A 19,542-nucleotide genomic window follows, 5' to 3' on the forward strand; every position below is an offset into this window, starting at 1 on the left:
ACATATAGAAATTCTTCCGTGTGTATGGTCAGACCATTCAATTACTAAACTATGTCTAGGGGACCTACTGGACCCAAAGAGAACAAAATCATGGACTTATGATCCGTCTTGTATTAAAAATCCGCTCGTAAAAGATAAAATTCTTAAGGATCTAGAGGAATATTGGCAGATTAATGTAGATACCACGAGTAACCCTATCATACCATGGGCGGCACATAAAGCAGTGATTAGAGGTATATTAATTAAAGAAAAGACAGCAGCCAGGAGACAGCACACCCTACTCCTGAAACAATTATACTCGGAGATTACTTCATTAGAGAGGGCACATAGAATAACTAAATCCCAAGCCACATTGACGCAATTGCAGAACACTAAAAATAAGCTACAAACCATACTAAATGAACAATCCGTCAAAGCGGCACACAGACTGAAAACAAACTACTTTATCTTCTCAAATAAACCTGATAGATATCTAGCGAAAAAAATCAGAGACAATTATCAGGCCTTATCAATACCGAACATACAAAACTCGAAGGGACGCATGACATCCCACCCACAGGAAATTGTTGACACATTTGCTCACTTTTATAGCGACTTGTATGATGGGACTAAAGTGCAACACTGCCCTTTGACGGAAAAAGTATTTGATTCTTTTTTACATAAAGCAGACCTGAAACCAATTTCTGAGGAAGATAGGGAGGCCCTGAACGCTAAAATTACACCTGAGGAGGTACGAGCTGCCATTAAAGATCTTAAACCTAGCAAAGCCCCAGGTCCAGATGGATTCCCAGGGGAATATTATAAAGCTTTTAGAGATATACTACTGCCTCACTTGGTGGTATTTGCCAACCACATTATGGAAGGGGGAGAAATACCTATAGAACTGCTTCAGGCTAGGATAGTGGTGATCCCAAAACAGGGAAAGGACCCCCATTTTTGCGCTAATTATAGACCGATTTCCCTTATCAACCAGGACCTTAAGATAGTTACTAAAATACTAGCTAATAGACTGAAACACATCCTGCCCTCAATCATACACCCTGATCAAGTTGGATTTATCAAGGACAGGGAGGCCCCCGACAATATACGTAGAATGGTGTCGGTTATTGACTTTCTTCGGGACAGGGGGATGCCTTCTCTGATCCTATCTTTGGATGCGGAGAAGGCATTCGACCGAGTCGACTGGAAATATATGTTGAGAGTGCTGTCACTAATGGGTTTTGAGGGACGGTTTATGAAAGCTATTGAGGGATTATACTCGACACCCACGGCTCAGGTCAGAGCAATCGGACACCAGTCTGAGACTATACATATACTTAATGGTACACGACAGGGATGCCCTTTATCACCCTTAATCTTTGCGCTATGCATAGAACCCTTAGCTGCATATATACGCAATTGTCCTGATATCTGGGGACTGGAAGTAGGGAAGATACATCATAAAATTACCTTATTCGCAGACGATGTGTTGCTCACCATTACGAAACCACTCATCTCGTTGCCACACGTATATCACGCCATACAATTATTCTCCCAGATATCGGGGTATAAAATTAACGCAGACAAGTGCGAAGCACTCCCCCTATCGTTACCCAAACATACCATGAAGGCAATTGAATCAAATTTTGACTTCAAATGGGTATTAGACGGGCTCAAATACCTGGGGATAAAGCTGACTACTCACTCTTCTAAATTGTATGCCACAAATTATTTTCCCCTTTACAAAGCAATTAGGTCAGACATAGGAAGGTGGAGGAAAATGGGATTCTCCTGGTATGGAAGGCTGTCTGCTGTCAAGATGACGATCCTACCCAGAATCCTCTATCTGTTCAGGGTCCTCCCAATTAAAGTTATCAGTTCAGACTTAGAGAATCTCCAAAAAGACATACACAGATTTCTGAGGGATAATAAACACCCGAGGATCCCACACCAAATCCTGACAAGACAGACAACTGGGGGGGGGTGGGAGCTCCTAATTTGCATGATTATTATACAGCAGCTAGACTAGCGCAAAACTCAATACTTGGGAGAAGACAAAAAGATGTTCTCTGGCCTGCCTTGGAGGCTGCTATGGGGGCAATGGAGGGACCCGAGGATATCCTCTGGGGTAACATAAAGAATAAGGACCCAGAGATCTATCATAATAAATCCACAAAATTGGCCAAACAACAATGGACCAAGATACAGCGGATAGGGAAACTGATGCCCAGACAAACCCTGATAATACCACTAAAATACTTGATAAATGAAGAGTTTATATACCATATCAAAAAATGGGAAAATAAAGGCTTATACAGGGTGGCAGATATATATTCACAAGGTAAATTACTGACCTTCACACAGCTTAGACAGAAGCTAGAACCTATTCAGATACACTGGTTCCTCTACTTGCAGATCACATCAGCTATACAAACATATATCGGTAGGGCCACAATACACAGTCAAAGAACGACTCTCGAAAATTTATGTTTAGCAATCAACAGACCCAAGAAAGCAATATCTAGATTATACATATCACTACAGGAAACTAAATACACAACTAAATCTACATTGCTACTAAATTGGGAGGAAGATATTGTAAGAGAGCATACGATTGACGACTGGAATGATATATTTCATTACGCTAGTAAGGGCCTCATTAGTGCAGACCTCAGAGAGAATGTACTGAAGACAACCTTTAGATGGTACTTAACACCAATGAAAACATCTCATATGACATTAGGAAACTCTAGATACTGTTATAGGGGATGTAAAGTTAGGGGATCATATCTTCACATGTGGTGGGATTGCCCTAGAGTCCAAAACATTTGGAAGAAATTGTCTTTAATGCTCAGCACCCTGTTAAGCGAAAGGATCTCTCTTACACCAGCTCAGGCGCTGTTGCATGAGACACTTCCGAGACTAAACCCACATATAAACACTTTCATTCGAATCCTATGTACCACCACAAGAATAGCTATAGCTAAATATTGGAAAAACGAGGCGCCAACATGGGCAGAGGTCCTCAACAGAATACAGATGGTTTATTCGATGTACGAGACAGCAGCATTTATTCAAGACACAGGGCCTACATTCCAGAAGATCTGGTTTTACTGGATAATCAGGGAAGGTGAGGGGACAGGGTAGAGGAGAAAGGCGAGAATTTCTTGGAGGCAGACTGGTGCTGATTTGACATAGGAGACTACCCAACAAAAGGAAAATTGATGAGAGAGCTACTAATAGCCATATAAATAGGTACTAGGTTGGGGGGCACCCGTGACTCCATTAGTTTGATTTGTTGTAATACAGGAGTTGTTGAATTGTGTTTATTTGTTCTATTTAGATAAATGATATTACTGAAATTATAAGAATATTACCCCCCAAGATTATATACTTCCAATATGAACTGCAATAGCCAAGGACATATAAAAGAAGTAATTGAGGAAAAAATATGAAAATGAGAGAAACCTCCATATGCTTTGAGATAGACTGCAGCAAAGGTAGTAGATTAGATTGACTGTTGATATTTTATGAATAAATGATTAAGGCCAAAGTTAGAAAGCTTCAATGGCAAACCTGCTCAAGGAATGGTCCCTAGGAGAGTACTACAAGATCCTTAGAATACAACTATGAGTAAGGTACTAGCTACTCTGCTGCTGAAAGCTCCTTATATTCTTTTTTATGAATCTTATGCTGTTTCTTTTGTCTTTCTCATTGTATGTCACATGTAATGTATCAGATGTATATGGAGGAGGTTTGTGGTTTAATAAAGAATATTTTATCTAAATAGTGACAAAATAAGTGTAAAGTTTTAGTGTCTATAAAATAATGGGACCTGCCATGTTGTAACTTGGGTAACCTTCTCTGCTGTGGCCAATTAGGGACGGTTATAAATACGTCACTAGAGTATGTATGATTTATAATTTTATGTTACCATCTCAAACTGTTTAATGTCCCTTTAAGGCAGCTAATCATTAAAGGGACACTGAACCAATTTTTTTTTCTTTTGTGATTCAGATAGAGCATGCAATTTTAAGCAACTTTCTAATTTACTCCTATTATCAAATTATCTTCATTCTCTTAGTATCTTTATTTGAAATGCAAGAATGTAAATTTAGATGCCGGCGCATTTTTGGTGAACACACTTTGTTGTTCTTGCCGATTGGTGAATAAATTCACCCACCAATAAACAAGTGCTTTCCATGGTCCTGAACCAAAAAATAGTAAATGTATGCTTACCTGATAAATTAATTTCTTCTATTTTTACGACAAGTCCACGGATTCATCCTTTACTTGTGGGATATTATACTCCTGCTAACAGGAAGTGGCAAAGAGCACCACAGCAGAGCTGTCTATATAGCTCCTCCCTTAGCTCCAACCCCCAGTCATTCAACCGAAGGTGCAGAAAGAAAAAGGAGAAACTAAAAAGGTGCAGAGGTGACTGAAGTTTAAAATAAAAAAATAAAATCTGTCTTAAAATGACAGGGCGGGCCGTGGACTCGTCGTACCATAGAAGAAATTAATTTATCAGGTAAGCATAAATTTACTTTTCTTCTATAAGGTACGACAAGTCCACGGATTCATCCTTTACTTGTGGGATACAATACCAAAGCTACAGGACACGGATGAACGGGAGGGACAAGACAGATGGTTAAACAGAAGGCACCACTGCTTGAAGAACTTTTCTCCCAAAAATAGCCTCCAAAGAAGCAAAAGTATCAAATTTGTAAAATTTGGAAAAGGTATGAAGCGAAGACCAAGTCGCAGCCTTACAAATCTATTCAACAGAAGCATCATTTTTAAAAGCCCATGTGGAAGCCACCGCTCTAGTAGAGTGAGCTGTAATCCTTTCAGGAGGCTGCTGTCCAGCAGTCTCGTATGCCAAACGGATGATGCTTTTCAGCCAAAAAGAAAGAGGTAGCCGTAGCTTTTTGACCTCTACGTTTTCCAGAATAGACAACAAACAAAGAAGATGTTTGACGGAAATCTTTGGTTGCTTGCAAGTAAAACTTCAAAGCACGAACCACGTCCAAGTTGTGCAACAGACGCTCCTTCTTAGAGGAAGGATTAGGACACAGAGAAGGAACAACAATTTCCTGATTGATTTTCCTATTAGTAACAACCTTAGGAAGGAATCCAGGTTTGGTACGCAAAACCACCTTATCGGCATGGAAAACAAGATAAGGCGAGTCGCATTGTAATGCAGATAGTTCAGAAACTCTTCAAGCCGAAGAGATAGCAACTAAAAACAGAACTTTCCAAGATAGAAGCTTAATATCTATGGAATGCATAGGTCCAAATGGAACCCCTTGAAGAACTTTAAGAACTAAATTCAAACTCCATGGCGGAGCAACAGGTTTAAACACAGGCTTGATTCTAACTAAAGCCTGACAGATTGACTGAACGTCTGGAACATCTGCCAGACACTTGTGCAGTAGAATTGATAAAGCAGATATCTGTCCCTTTAAGGAACTAGCTGATAGCCCCTTCTCCAATCCTTCTTGGAGAAAGGACAAAATCCTAGGAATCCTGATCTTACTCCATGAGTAGCCTTTGGATTCGGTCCAATAAAGATATTTACGCCATATCTTATGATAAATTTTCCTAGTGACAGGCTTTCGAGTCTGAATCAAGGTATCTATGACCGACTCAGAGAAACCCCGCTTGGATAAAATCAAGCGTTCAATCTCCAAGCAGTCAGCCGCAGAGAAACTAGATTTGGATGCTGGAACGGACCTTTAATCAGAAGGTCCTGTCTCAGTGGCAGAGTCCATGGTGGAAGGGATGACGTCCACCAGGTCTGCATACCAAGTCCTGCGTGGCCACGCAGGTGCTATCAAAATCACTGAAGCTCTCTCCTGTTTGATTCTGGCAATCAAACGAGGAAGGAGAGGAAATGGTGGAAACACATAAGCCAGGTTGAACGATCAGGGTACTGCTAGAGCATCTATCAGTATTGCCTGAGGATCCCTTGACCTGGACCCGTAACAAGGAAGTTTGGCGTTCTGACAAGACGCCATCAGATCCAATTCTGGTGTGCCCCATTGTGCAAACACCTCCGGATGGAGTTCCCACTCCCCCGGATAAAAAGTCTGACGACTTAGAAAATCTGCTTCCCGGTGGGCTTCCTGTGAGACGCACACGCCAACATCCGGTGCGCAGGCTCTGCATGGACAGAGCGTGACCAACGCTACACAAGCAGCAACTGATCCTGTTGGCGGTTTTTGCTGCAAAGCTGCCCGGGGATTTGGAGTACAGTATCCGGCTGCAAAGAGGAAGCCCCCAGCGCTATTACTATCAGGTGGCGCTGATACCAGCTTTTACAGATGCCTGGTGTCCTGAGGCACAGCCCGTTAGACAGAAACCTATGGAAAGGACTGCAGAGTTTGTGAGTGAGTAACACGGTGCAAGCAGTGGAGCGGAAGCAAGGAAAAAAAGGAACTTTCAGCCCTAAGCCTTTTTCCTGTATCCAGAGGCAGACGGCGGCAGCAGGTATCTACGCCACGGGGGAGGTGTCCTGTGTGGCGTAGTGTTCTGTGGGAGCCCAAGCAGCGATACAGGCATACAAGAGGATTGAGTCCAAGCAAAGAGAAACATCTCTAAAACCGCAAGTATTTCCAGCTTAACCCCCGTGCACCACACTCTATAAGGTCGAATCTGTTAACACAAAACTGCGGCATAGCCCCAGGACACACTAGGTACTATATATCAGTATCCCTCTTTGATCAAACTGCATTGATGCTATGAAAAGGGGATCTAAGTGTAAATTTCTGGACTGACACTTAAGCGAAAAAAAAAAAAAAAAAAGGACTCTACTATAACTTTGTATGGACGATAAACGAAGCTAACTTTGCTTTCAAGAAAGAGTGATACATTTAAAAGTTTCTATGATGTTTTGCTCTGTCTTTTTTTTTCTTTTTTTTATGCTGATGATTCAAAGTTTCCCTTTCTTGGGATTGGCTGCAATATTCTAATCTTGTTACACTATGGTTTGGTATGCAGGATGTAATAACAAGCCTCCTAAACTGTCTCTCTCATTCTAGGCTAAACTCTGATACAAAAAGTTGCAAAAGGATCTTAACTGTAGTTGGAATATATGTTTAAGGCGTGTGGGTGTAATAAATAAATATTCTGGCTTCAGATAATTAACAAACCCCTAAGATAAAGTCTCACCCGTCCTCAAATAAGGGGATAAAAAGCATATTATAGCCCATTGCCTACCTGCACTCAGTTCATGCTATAATCTGGTCAAAGTCTGTCGGATCAACCTTATTTTCAAGGCCTGTGGCAAAACTGTATATAGCTACCTCAAATAGGGAATAGCGTGATCAGCTATTGCAGGATAAAATACCCTTTAGTTAATGATTTGATATCCTCACGTACACAGGTACTTTCACGTATGTAAATCACTTTAGTGCTGATATATTTGGTTTGTCTTTTTTTCTCTTCTTTCTCTTTTTCTAAAAAAAAAAAATTATATATATATATATATATATATATATATATATATATATATATATATATATATATATATATATATATATATATATATATATATATATATATATATATATATATATATATATACACACACACACACACACACACACACACACACACACACATATAGACAGCTCTTCTGAAGCTGCATTAAATCACACTTTTGATTGTCTTTTTTAGGACACTAGTACTCACGGTCCACGCTCATAGGGGGGAGCGATCTCTCTCCCCACTAGAATCACTTTCTTTAAAAACCACTATTTTATTAAGAACAGGAACTGTTCACACAATAAGCTTCTAGTCATTAACAGGGTATGGAAAAATATATTACAAATGTAAAAGTAAGATCACCAGCCATGCCAGTAAAAAGAGATAAAAAAAATTAAACCAATACAGGAAAATTTTGAAAAACTAGATACAAATGAAGATGGTTCTATGACTGACTCACAAATAATGTTAGACAAACTGGCAGATATGATAATGCCACAGTTTGAAACCTTAAAAAATGAGATTACGACTCTGACGACAGAAGTTAGACACTTTGCCGCGCGAATCTCTGAGGTAGAGAGACGGGTGTCAGATCTGGAGGACGTTACCAATTTACAAGAGACAGCGACTAAAAAAACAGATGAAACAATTAAAATTCTACAAAATAAAATTCAAGATTTAGAGGATAGATCCCGACGAAGTAACATTCGAATAGTTGGCCTTCCTGAAATTAGTGAATATAAAGATCTATCTATATTCGCTGCTATAACATTACCTAAATTACTTGGATTAACTGTACAAAATGGAAAATTTCAGGTAGAAAGAGCTCATAGAACAGGTTCCAGCATAAAATACCAAGACGGATATACGAGACCAAGAATGGTCATGGTAAAATTTCTAAACTTTCAGGAAAAAGTAGACATAATGCGGGCATATAGAAACCACAACCCACTTATGATAGGAAATACCCAAATATACCTTTTCCAAGATTATTCTGCGGAAACAGCAGATAAAAGAAAGAGTATGGCGCCATTCTGTACAGCTTTAATTCAGAACAACTATAAAGCCAGTCTAAGATAATCAGCTAAAATAATAATAGAAGACACAGAGGGTAATAATGTGGTTATAAACAATTGCTCAGAAGCTAAAGCATTTTTTGCAGAGCATAATTTACAGGTTCTAATCCGCAACACTAAAAGTGACAAGATCAGAAGATAAGTAATAGGTTATTAGTGAATAAAAGTAAAATAAAACTCCATAGTGTAATTAAATATCCAGATCATAGCGTTCAGAGATTTATACAGAAGGTAACTGCTTTAAAGTTGCATTATTGCTGGTTATATTTATGTGTTGTTTTTAAATATGTTTTGGGGAATTCCATTGGAATCAGTCCACTGGACCCCCTTAAGTGTTGGGTGTTTGTTTTTTCTCTCTCTCTTTTTTTTTTTTTTTTTGTTTGTTTGTTTTCTTTTTCTCTTTCTCTCTTCTCCTCTCCCTGCTCACCCTCTCCCATGTTGCCACACTCCTGTCTGCAATATAAACATACAAGAATAACAATAATGAGTGGGCTAAGATATGTATAACTTAGTTTCTTGGAATGTGGGAGGGGTCACCTCCCCAATTAAAAGGAAAAATGTTCTTAAATTAGTGAAAAGACAGAAAGCAGATATTATTTTTCTACAAGAACTTCATTTAAAAACGGCAGAAATTGCAAAACTTAAGGTTAACTGGATAAAAGAAATTATTGCTACACCCTGTGACAAGCGTAGTCGTGGAGTAGCCATCTTGTTCCACAGAGATTTGGAATATGAGATAATTAAAAGCGAACTTGACCCGGAGGGCCGATATATTATAGTACAGCTTCGAATGGACAACTGTGTCTGGTCCTTCTGTAACATCTATGGTCCCAATAAGAGTGATAAAATCTTTTGGAGTAAGATAGAGAAAAAATTATTTCCTTTGCGAGGGCAAAACTTAATAATTATGGGCGACTTTAATATGACTCTAAATCCAGCTGTTGATAGATTTAAACAAGCAAATAAGCAACAATATAGACAAGAGGCAAAAAATTTTGGAAGCTTACTGAAGAACTTAGAGGTTGAGGATATTTGGAGGATACAGCACCCAGATGAACGTAGTTTTTCTTGTGAATCCAGAGCTTTTAAAAACTTTTCACGAATTGACTTATTTTTAGTGGACAGATCACTCCTTAAACGTGATATGGATACCTCGATTAACGAGATCCTCCTCTCAGACCACGCGATTATAGGGTTAAAAATAAAAGCTAGAAAAGCAGGAAATTTTAATAATTTCTTCTTCCCAAAGTATATGTGTAATAACATTAAATTCTGCAATTGGTTAACTAATGCCTGGAGAATCTTTCTAGCCAATAATTCTAGTTATGCCGATAAATCAGAGATTCTCTGGGAAACAGGCAAAGCGGTACTCCGAGGGGAGATTGTGGCCTATATGTCCAAATTAAAAAAGAAGTTCCTGGCACGAGAGGTACAGTTAGCAAAACAACTTAAAAATGCATATAACACTTACTTGTCTAACCCTCAACCCAACACATGGGGCAAATATAAGCAGTCGAGAGAGGAAAGAGAAATATTTTTAAAACAGAAATGGACAAGGGAAGATTTAAAAGCAAGGGCGACCTTCCAAGGCCCGAAGGGTATGTGTGCAGGGTATCTGGCAAAGTTGATTAAAACAAGAAATAATAAAAACATGATTTCAAATATAAGGGAAGGAGCTAGTTTACACTCAAAGGCATCTGAGGTTAGACAAGCATTTTTTAGATACTACCAAAAACTGTATTCTGCTGAAGATATAGATATAGATGCTAAAAACAAATTCTGGCAAAGCATTACAGTGCCCAGAGTTTCATCAGAGGCTCTCAAGGAGATTAATCAAAGAATATCTGAAAGGGAAATAGATAAAGCCATAAAAAAATTGAAAAACAATAAAGCTCCGGGCCCTGATGGGCTTCCAGCCGAATTTTATAAAAGCATCAGAGTAGATATTGTTGATATGTTAGGTAAACTTTTTAATGAGTATTATGTCAATAATAGCAATCAATCAAAATATTTCACTAGTTCAATTGTTACGTTGATTCATAAGAAAGGTAAAAATCGTGAAGAATTAGGGTCTTATAGACCAATATCTTTGTTAAATGTAGACTATAAAATTTTAATGGTAATAGTGGCAGACAGACTGAAAAGGGTGCTAGGTGAGGTCATACACCACGACCAGTCAGGCTTTATGCCAGGCAGGAATGTGGTCAGAAATATACGCCGCATACTGACAACAATAGACTTTTACTATAACAAATTCTTGGGACATAAGAAACACATTAAAGGTGACCTGGCCCTCCTTGCATTAGATGCGGAAAAAGCATTTGATGCTATTACATGGGACCATCTATTCACGGCACTTGATAAATTCGGCCTACAAGGTAATTTCTTTAATTTAACCAAAGCAATCTATAATAACCCTAGATCACAACTACTAGTAAATGCAGAACTCTCGCAATATATAACATTACATAAAGGGACAAGACAGGGATGCCCATTGTCGCCACTTCTGTTTAATATTTCTCTCGAACCTTTGGCAATTCTTTTAAGGCAAGAGTTAACAGGCATCCGACTTGGCAAGCAGAATATTAAAATTTCATTATATGCAGACGATTTACTATTGTATCTATATAACACGACTGAAAGCATTCCAAAATGTCTTAATATAATAGGAACCTATAGTAAATTTTCTGGGTATAGAATGAATCTGCAGAAATCGGAGATTCTCTGGTTACAGAAAAATAATAAGAGCTATACCAAGCACGGATTTCATGAAGTGCAATAGTTAAAATACCTAGGTATAAATATATGTAAAAATCCGAATGAATGGTACAAAATAAACTATGAAAACGTATTGGATAAACTACCTCAAGATTTAGCAAAATGGAGTATGTATAAATTGTCACTTTCAGCAAAGATAATGGTAATTAAAACAATTATATTTCCCAAATTTTTATTTTTGCTTCAAAACTTGCCTCTATTTATACTAAGATCAGACTTACATAGGTTCAATAAATCAATATCCCAATTTCTATGGAATAATGGTAAATCTCGTTTGGCATTAAATAAACTGATTCAGCGTAGAAAAGAAGGGGGTCTGGCACTTCCTTGCCTTAAAACATATAATTTGGTGACCCTAGTTAAATTTGCAGTAGACTGGCTGGTAGAGGGGGATTACGTCACCTACTATAATCTGGAATCAGAAGTAATCACGCCTTATAATCTTAAGTCATTATTGCACAAAGACAAAAAATTAATCCCTAACAATATCTCCAATTTACTAACATTTACGAATGTTATTATAGCCTGGCAGAAATATTGTACCCTCTTAAACTGTCAATACCATATTTCTAGTTACTGTCCTATTGTGGGTATGCCCGACTTTTTGCCTGGCCTGTCAGACCCGGTATATAAAACTTGGAGGGAGAAAGGTTTAAAGAATTGGTCCCAATTCAGGCAAGCTGAAACATTATATATAAAGTCTTTTCGAGATATGGCAATTGAGTTTCAATTGAATCCTAAAAATGTTATGCCTATTTACAGAGTAGGAGCTATTTTAATCAACTACGCCAACGTTTCGGATCTGAGTGGGAGTGGTCAGAAATAGATTCTGGATTAAAATTATATAAAGCTGGGAAGAGATCAATTTCTATATGGTACAATATGCTATGTAACGTATCTGGGATGATGCAAGTGGAAAAAATTACAACCTACATGAATAGGTATTTCCCGCAGGTGCAATCACAAGAGGTAAAAAAAAGTTTTATTAATTTGGATATGGCTACGTCAGTGCATAGTTGGAAAGAGTCTCAATATAAATTATTAAATAACTACTATTTAACCCCTGACAAAATTAATAAATGGGCTGATAAAACTCTACGCTGTAAATGTTTTAAATGTAAAGCTGAGACTGCTGATATTATCCACTGTCTTTGGGCTTGCCCAAAAGTATTGCAATTTTGGGGCAAAATTAATTACTGGCTTAATAAATTTTTAAGTATCAAAATATCTTTGACTACAGTCAATGTTTTCCTGTTACATGATGAAGGCGATAATAAACCAGATAAACTTCTTATAAATCTGGCTATTTTGGCCGCTCGTAACATAATATTTAAAAAATGGAAAGCATCAGAAGTTTGAAAGAATTTATTAATACAATGGATACGCAGATGACGATTGAGCTATTTAATATTAGACCCTACTCAGAAAAGAGACTTAAAGGGACAGTATACTGTAAAATAGTTTTTCCCTTAATGTGTTTACAATTGCTTTTTTTACCAACTGCAGAGTAAAAAATGTATGAAAATTAGCTTTTTAAGGCTTATTTGTGTATATTAAAGCTCTGATTTTGTGTTTTGAAGCCACAGCCTAATAAAATGGGTTGAGCTTGTAGGTATAATCAGATCTCATTACTTTATCACATTGTGCACATATACCTGCTTCTTTATCTTATATCTGTCCTTAAAACAATCACCAGAACTTTGAGAGAACAATGGAAAATCAACATTGTATTACCTTATCTCTGCTATAACTGACTGGGAGTGTCATTTCTTCTGCTGGCTGTGTTTACAAAGCTTATCTATAGCTGGAACGCGCGGCCACAAACTTTCAGAATAGGTGGGGATACCACATGCTAAATCAACAATTTCAAATGCCAATACAAGGGTAAAGGAGCTACTTGTAAACAATTTAATACACTCCAGTAGGTAAAGTGGATCATTGGGAACAAATTAAAGGGGAGACATTTTTTGAGTAAACTGTCCCTTTAAGGCTTTCTTTTCAAAATGGTTAAATATAATCAGGGAAAAGCCATTGATAGTACAAAAGCAACTTATACTACCCTTACAAAATTCCCCCGAATTCATGTTACTTTTGTTAAAAAACAAGATACCCCAAGAGTGGGGTACGGGCTAAGATAACTTTACTGGGCTAAATAAATATTACCTGTGGCAACTTGACTATGTACAAATAGCACTTCGAACAAATAGGGAGGAGGGAAGTGGGGGAGAGGAGTTGTTTTTTTTTTTTTCTCTTTTTTTTTCTGTTGTTTCTTCTTTTTTATTGTTTGTTTGTTTTGTTGATTGTGTTTCAAGTATTGTCTTCAGATGGGGTCTTATTATAATAGGTAAAAGCCCCAAAAGCAAGATATACAATTTGAGAAATGACTTAAAAGGCCATGATACCCACATTTTTTCTTTCATGATTTAGAAAGAGAATGCATTTTTAAACATCTTTCTAATTTACTTCTATCATCTAATTTGTTTTATTCTCTTGATATTCTTAGCTGAAAAGCATATCTAGATATGCTCAGTAGCTGCTGATTGGTTGCTGCACATAGAAGTCTCATGTGATTGGCTCACCCATGTGCATTGCTTTTTCTTCAAACAAGGATATCTCAAAAAGGAAGCAAAATAAATAATAGAAGTAAATTGTAATGTTGTTTAAATTTGTGTGTTCTATCTGAATCATGAAAGAAAGATTTTGGGTTTAGTGGCCCTTTAAGATTATTCAGCTACCACTGTAATTTCCAAGTTTCTACAGGAAGGGTTTTTCCTATAGTGACATAGTCTCAACAGGGTAATTGAATGATTGCTGAGGTAGAGTCTAATTTGAAAGTTGAAGAAACATTTGAATATAGGTTGTGGATTTTTAAGTTAAAACTTAATGTATGTGTATTAGCACTCTGATATTCCATAATTAGTGTAAACACCCTGTGTGGTGAAATGCAAGCCCAAATTGTCGGGCTAAATTTTTGTTTCGGTATACCCTGCGTGGTGAAAGGTAAGCCAAATTGTAAGGCTGCTATTTTGCTTTTGGTCAAATATAAAAAAAAAAAAATAAATAGAAAATCTGCTTCCCATTTCCCCACTCCTGGGATATAGATTGCTGATAGATGGCAAGAGTGAGTCTCTGTCCATCTAATTATTTTGGTAACCTCTATCATCGCTAGAGAACTCTTTGTTCCCCCCTGATGATTGATATATGCTACAGCCGTGATATTGTCCGACTGGAATCTTATGAATCTGGGCGAAGCCAGCTGAGGCCACGCCTGAAGCGCGTTGAATATCGCTCTCAGTTCTAGAATATTTATCGGGAGGAGAGCCTCCTCCTGAGTCCACAAACCCTGTGCTTTCAGGGAATTCCAGACTTCACCCCAGCCTAACAGGCTGGCATCCGTCGTCACTATGACCCACGCTGGCCTGCGGAAACACATTCCCTGGGACTGATAATCCTGAGACAACCACCAAAGAAGAGAGGCTCTGATCTCTTGATCCAGATTTATCTGAGGAGATAAATCTGCATAATCCCCATTCCACTGATTGAGCATGCATAGTTGCAGTGTTCTGAGATGCAAGCGAGCAAACAGAACTATGTCCATTGCCGCTACCATTAGTCCGATTACCTACATACACTGAGTCACTGACGGCCGAGGAATGGAATGAAGAGCTCAGCAGGTGGTTAAAATCTTTGATTTCCTGACCTCCGTCAGAAAAATTTACATGTCCACCGAATCTATCAGAGTTCCCAGGAATGGAACTCTTGTGAGAGGGATAAGTGAACTCTTTTTTATGTTCACCTTCCACCCGTGAGATCTTAGAAAAGCCAACACGATGTCCGTGTGAGACTTGGCTAGTTGGTAAGTCGACGCCTGAATTAAGATATAGTCCAGATAAGGCGCCACTGCTATGCCCTGCGGCCTTAGAACAGCCAGAAGGGACCCTAGCACCTTTGTGAAAATTCTGGGAGCTGTGGCCAACCCGAAGGGAAGAGCCACAAACTGGTAATGCTTGTCCAGAAAGGCGAACCTGAGGAACTGGTGATGATCTTTGTGGATAGGGATGTGTAGATACGTATCCTTTAAGTCCACGGTGGTCATATATTGACCCTCATGGATCATTGGTAAAATAGTCCGAATGGTCTCCATCTTGAAAGATGGGACTCTGAGGAATTTGTTTAGGATCTTGAGATCTAGCTTCGATTTGGCCAAAAACATCCACAAGGGCCCTCAGGATTTGGAGCTTGCTGAGTGAAAACAACTGCGTATCTGAGGCGCGAAAATAGGCCCCGCCCATCTCACTCGATGTCTCTACAGCCTCAAAGAACCGCACCAGAGCGGTTTTAAACTAGCCATGTGGGTTCTGAGACCAAAAAATAAGCCAAGTGTACCCTCAATAAAGTTGCCCAAAAAATGTTATAAGCACTCCCAGTTACAAAACGTTTGCCCACAAACATTCAAAAACTCAGTGTCAACCATTTTTTAATTAGCCCCTTATTGCAAGCTTAGTAATGCCCTTCTATAGCTCTTAGGATTACTGCTTACCCTTACCCTCATGGGGATACTGTCAGCCTTTCTGAAATACACAGTCTCTCCATAAAAAAATGACTGAACATACCTCACTGCTATATAGCATGAAAAACGTTCCTCACACTGAAGTTTCCTGCACCCCTCAGCCTCTATGGGAACTGTACTGGATCTTAGTGACAAATGCTAAGATCATCATCCTTCAGGCAGAAGTCTTTATCCATCTGCTGCCTGAGAGTAAATAGTACACACCGGTACCATTTAAAACAAAAAACTCTTGCTTGAAGAAATGAAAAACTAATATTTTATCACCTCTTTCACTTTACCCTTCCTAGTACTTAGAGTAGGCAAAGAGAATGACTGGGGGGGTGGAGCTAAGGGAGGAGCTATATAGACAGCTCTGCTGTGGTGCTCTTTGCCACTTCCTGTTAGCAGGAGGAGAATATCCCACAAGTAAAGGATGAATCCGTGGACTCGTCGTACCTTATAGAAGAAATAGCTTATATGCCTTCTTTTTCAAATAAAGAAAGAGAACTAAGAAAAATTGATAATAGGAGTAAATTAGAAAGTTGCTTACATTTGCATGATCTATCTGAATCACAAGAGAAAAATATTTGGGTTCAGTGTCCCTTTAATTACATTTTAAATGCACTTAGAGACATGATACCCAAATGTTGAAACACCTGAAAGTGATGCAGCATAGATGTAAAAAGCTGACTAGAAAATATCACCTGAACATATCTTATGTAAAAAAGGAAGAGATTTTACCTCAAAATGTCCTCAGTAGCCCAGAGGCAGAACTTTTCTTTACTTTCTGCGATGAGATTTTTTTAGTGAAAATTTTTCTGCAGGTAATTTTTTAACAAAATTCAATTTTAAATTAGATTGTTACACTAAGGCACCAGTTCAATTGCAAAGTGTTGGTTAACTGAAGAATAAAGCAATTTTTAATTTATATACAGTGCAGTAGGTGAAAATTGCATTGCAAATTAGCTGCATACAAAAAAAGAACATTTTAAAATGTCTCTTTAATAAATATGTTTCCTTTTCTCTTGGTCTAACATAGAAATGTAGTAATAAAAAGATGCAGTCCTCTTACATTTAGAATAAACAGACTGGGAAATCTCTGCAAGACAGTCAACAAGCAATGCGCTTTGCAGCGCTACTGCATATTTGACTGCTCACTTCAAACAGCACTTTGCCCTGGATGCACTGTGTTAAGGAAAATTGACACAGTGCAGCCAGAGAACAGCTCTGTTTGAAGAGAACTGTCTAATGTGAAGCAGCACTACAAAATTAAAGCGCTAACAGTTCCTGCATGTGTCCTGTTCTTTCTGCAGACATGCTGCATTTTCTGCGATGACATCTCGCATCACTGTATGTTCTGCCTTGGGGCTCAGTAGCCACATCCCATTGTAAAGGGATTTTCCAGGAGCCAATCAGGATTCAAGTCCCAGGACTTGAAAGGGAGCAGGCATAGTCAAGTTATTTTCCTATTCAGTTTAAGGAAGTTTACTATGAAATTTTACAAGATTTATGTAAAATCTCATGAGATCACAGTAAAGCAAAAGCATGACCTCAGCACTGCTGATGCCGATTGGCTATTTATATATTTTTGTTTTTAAACCTGCAGCTGGACAGTAGCTGAAGTATAATTGTTTACTGACCACTTACTTTCTAAAATATCTTCCTTTTTTACATAGAGATGCTAAGGTGATATTTTCTTGTCAGCTTTTTTCAGTTATGCAACATCAGTTTCAAGTGATTTATCATATGAGTTTTATGTCCCTTTAAACTATTCATTTCGTATATAGGTATTTTGCAGTTTTTTACGAATATTAACTGTACATATATAAGTTGCCTAGTCAGCTGTGGTTCTTTCTTATCCAGACTATTTTACCTACTTTGGTCATTTAAGATTCTACAATATTTTGAAGCATCTATTTTAACGTGCAGGTCACTTGCGTCCTGTTGTGTAATTTGTGACATATCACTAAATGTCAAGGAACATGCTGTGCCAGACACAAATACATGACCTCTTGTAGAAAATAGTTTGCACTTCCCATGACTTACTTGGGCTTGTTGGATCCTTTCATTCTCTTCTGGAAGAACTCTTCTCTCTTACGTTGCATGATCTCCTCAGAAGTGAGTTCTTCTTTATCCCCAGCAGCAGCAGCGGGGGTGCTCGGTTTTGTCACTGGAGCAGCTTTGTTCGGGGCAGCAACATCTTGTACTGTATATAAAAATAAAATAAATACACCACCAAGCAGCTACTGTACTTCTAAACATAAAAAGATTACAACTGTATATAATTATTTAAAGGGACATAAAACCCAAACATTTTCTTTCCTGACTCAGACAGAACATACAGTTGTAAACAACTTTCCAAATTTTCTTTGTTTCTTTTATCCTTTGCTGAAAAGCAGGAAGGCAAGTTTAGGAGTGTGCACGTGTCTGCAGTACTGTATTGCAGCAGTTTTGCATCAATGTTGTAATTAGCAAAAGCAGTAGATGGCAGCACTATTTAGTGTCATGTAGTGCCCCAGACATGTGCACACTACCTATCTTTATGTCTCTTCAACAAAGAAGAACATGAGAATTAAGCAAATTTGATAACACAAGTAACTTGGAAACATTTTTTAAAATTGAATGGTCTGTCTGGATCAAAGACATGTTTGGGGTTTAATGACCCTTTAATGCAATCAGCAGTGCAACAGGTTTACAAATCAGAGCAAACCAAATGTGCATGTGATACCCCCCCACAGAAGATTAATAGACCTGCATCTATTTTTGCAACATTATTTCGTGTGCGCCTACATAATAAAAAGAATGTGCCAGTCTTCTAACAATGCACAATCCTACATCAAACATATGCAAATATCAATGTCTCACTCACGAGTTCAGTGAACTTTAAATCAGCAAATACAGCAAGACACAGTCAATAATCTGCCTCATTGCAAAAAAACAAACATATTTAGGGCTAGATTATGAGTTGAGTGTTATTTATCGCTCACGCTATTTTTGCGCACGTCGAGTAACGCATGTTATTACAATATCCAAACTATTCAAGCGCCTAAGAAGAGGTATAAAACAAACTTACTTTATTAAAACCCTGTACATACAGATAAATACCCAATATTAAAACTCTATATGGTGATAACTCGTGTTATCTAATGGCTTGAAAACTTCCAAATTTAATAAAACGCTGTATAATATGGTAAATTTTCTACATATAAATCAATATGCTTATACTTGCCCAAACGGGTCAGTTTAAAAAACTAGGTGCACCTAGGCTATAAAAAACAGAATTTATGCTTACCTGATAAATTACTTTCTCCAACGGTGTGTCCGGTCCACGGCGTCATCCTTACTTGTGGGATATTCTCTTCCCCAACAGGAAATGGCAAAGAGTCCCAGCAAAGCTGGTCACATGATCCCTCCTAGGGTCCGCCCACCCCAGTCATTCGACCGACGGACAGGAGGAAATATATATAGGAGAAACCATATGATACCGTGGTGACTGTAGTTAGAGAAAATAATTCATCAGACCTGATTAAAAAACCAGGGCGGGCCGTGGACCGGACACACCGTTGGAGAAAGTAATTTATCAGGTAAGCATAAATTCTGTTTTCTCCAACATTGGTGTGTCCGGTCCACGGCGTCATCCTTACTTGTGGGAACCAATACCAAAGCTTTAGG

At 38.3% G+C, this 19,542-nt stretch overlaps 1 protein-coding gene across 1 annotated transcript in view; it reads right to left on the reverse strand.

Annotated features, from left to right (window-relative positions):
• SRPRA (SRP receptor subunit alpha) overlaps positions 1-19,542 on the reverse strand; it is a 121,333-nt gene that overhangs the window by 77,938 nt on the left and 23,853 nt on the right. Inside the window, exon 5 of the mRNA XM_053691539.1 lies at positions 17,917-18,076. Within this exon, the coding sequence (XP_053547514.1) occupies positions 17,917-18,076 (160 nt within the window). The remainder of the gene's footprint in view (positions 1-17,916; positions 18,077-19,542) is intronic.

Source organism: Bombina bombina, chromosome 8 (assembly GCF_027579735.1).
Source record: "Bombina bombina isolate aBomBom1 chromosome 8, aBomBom1.pri, whole genome shotgun sequence".
Classification (NCBI taxonomy): Eukaryota; Metazoa; Chordata; class Amphibia; order Anura; family Bombinatoridae; genus Bombina; species Bombina bombina.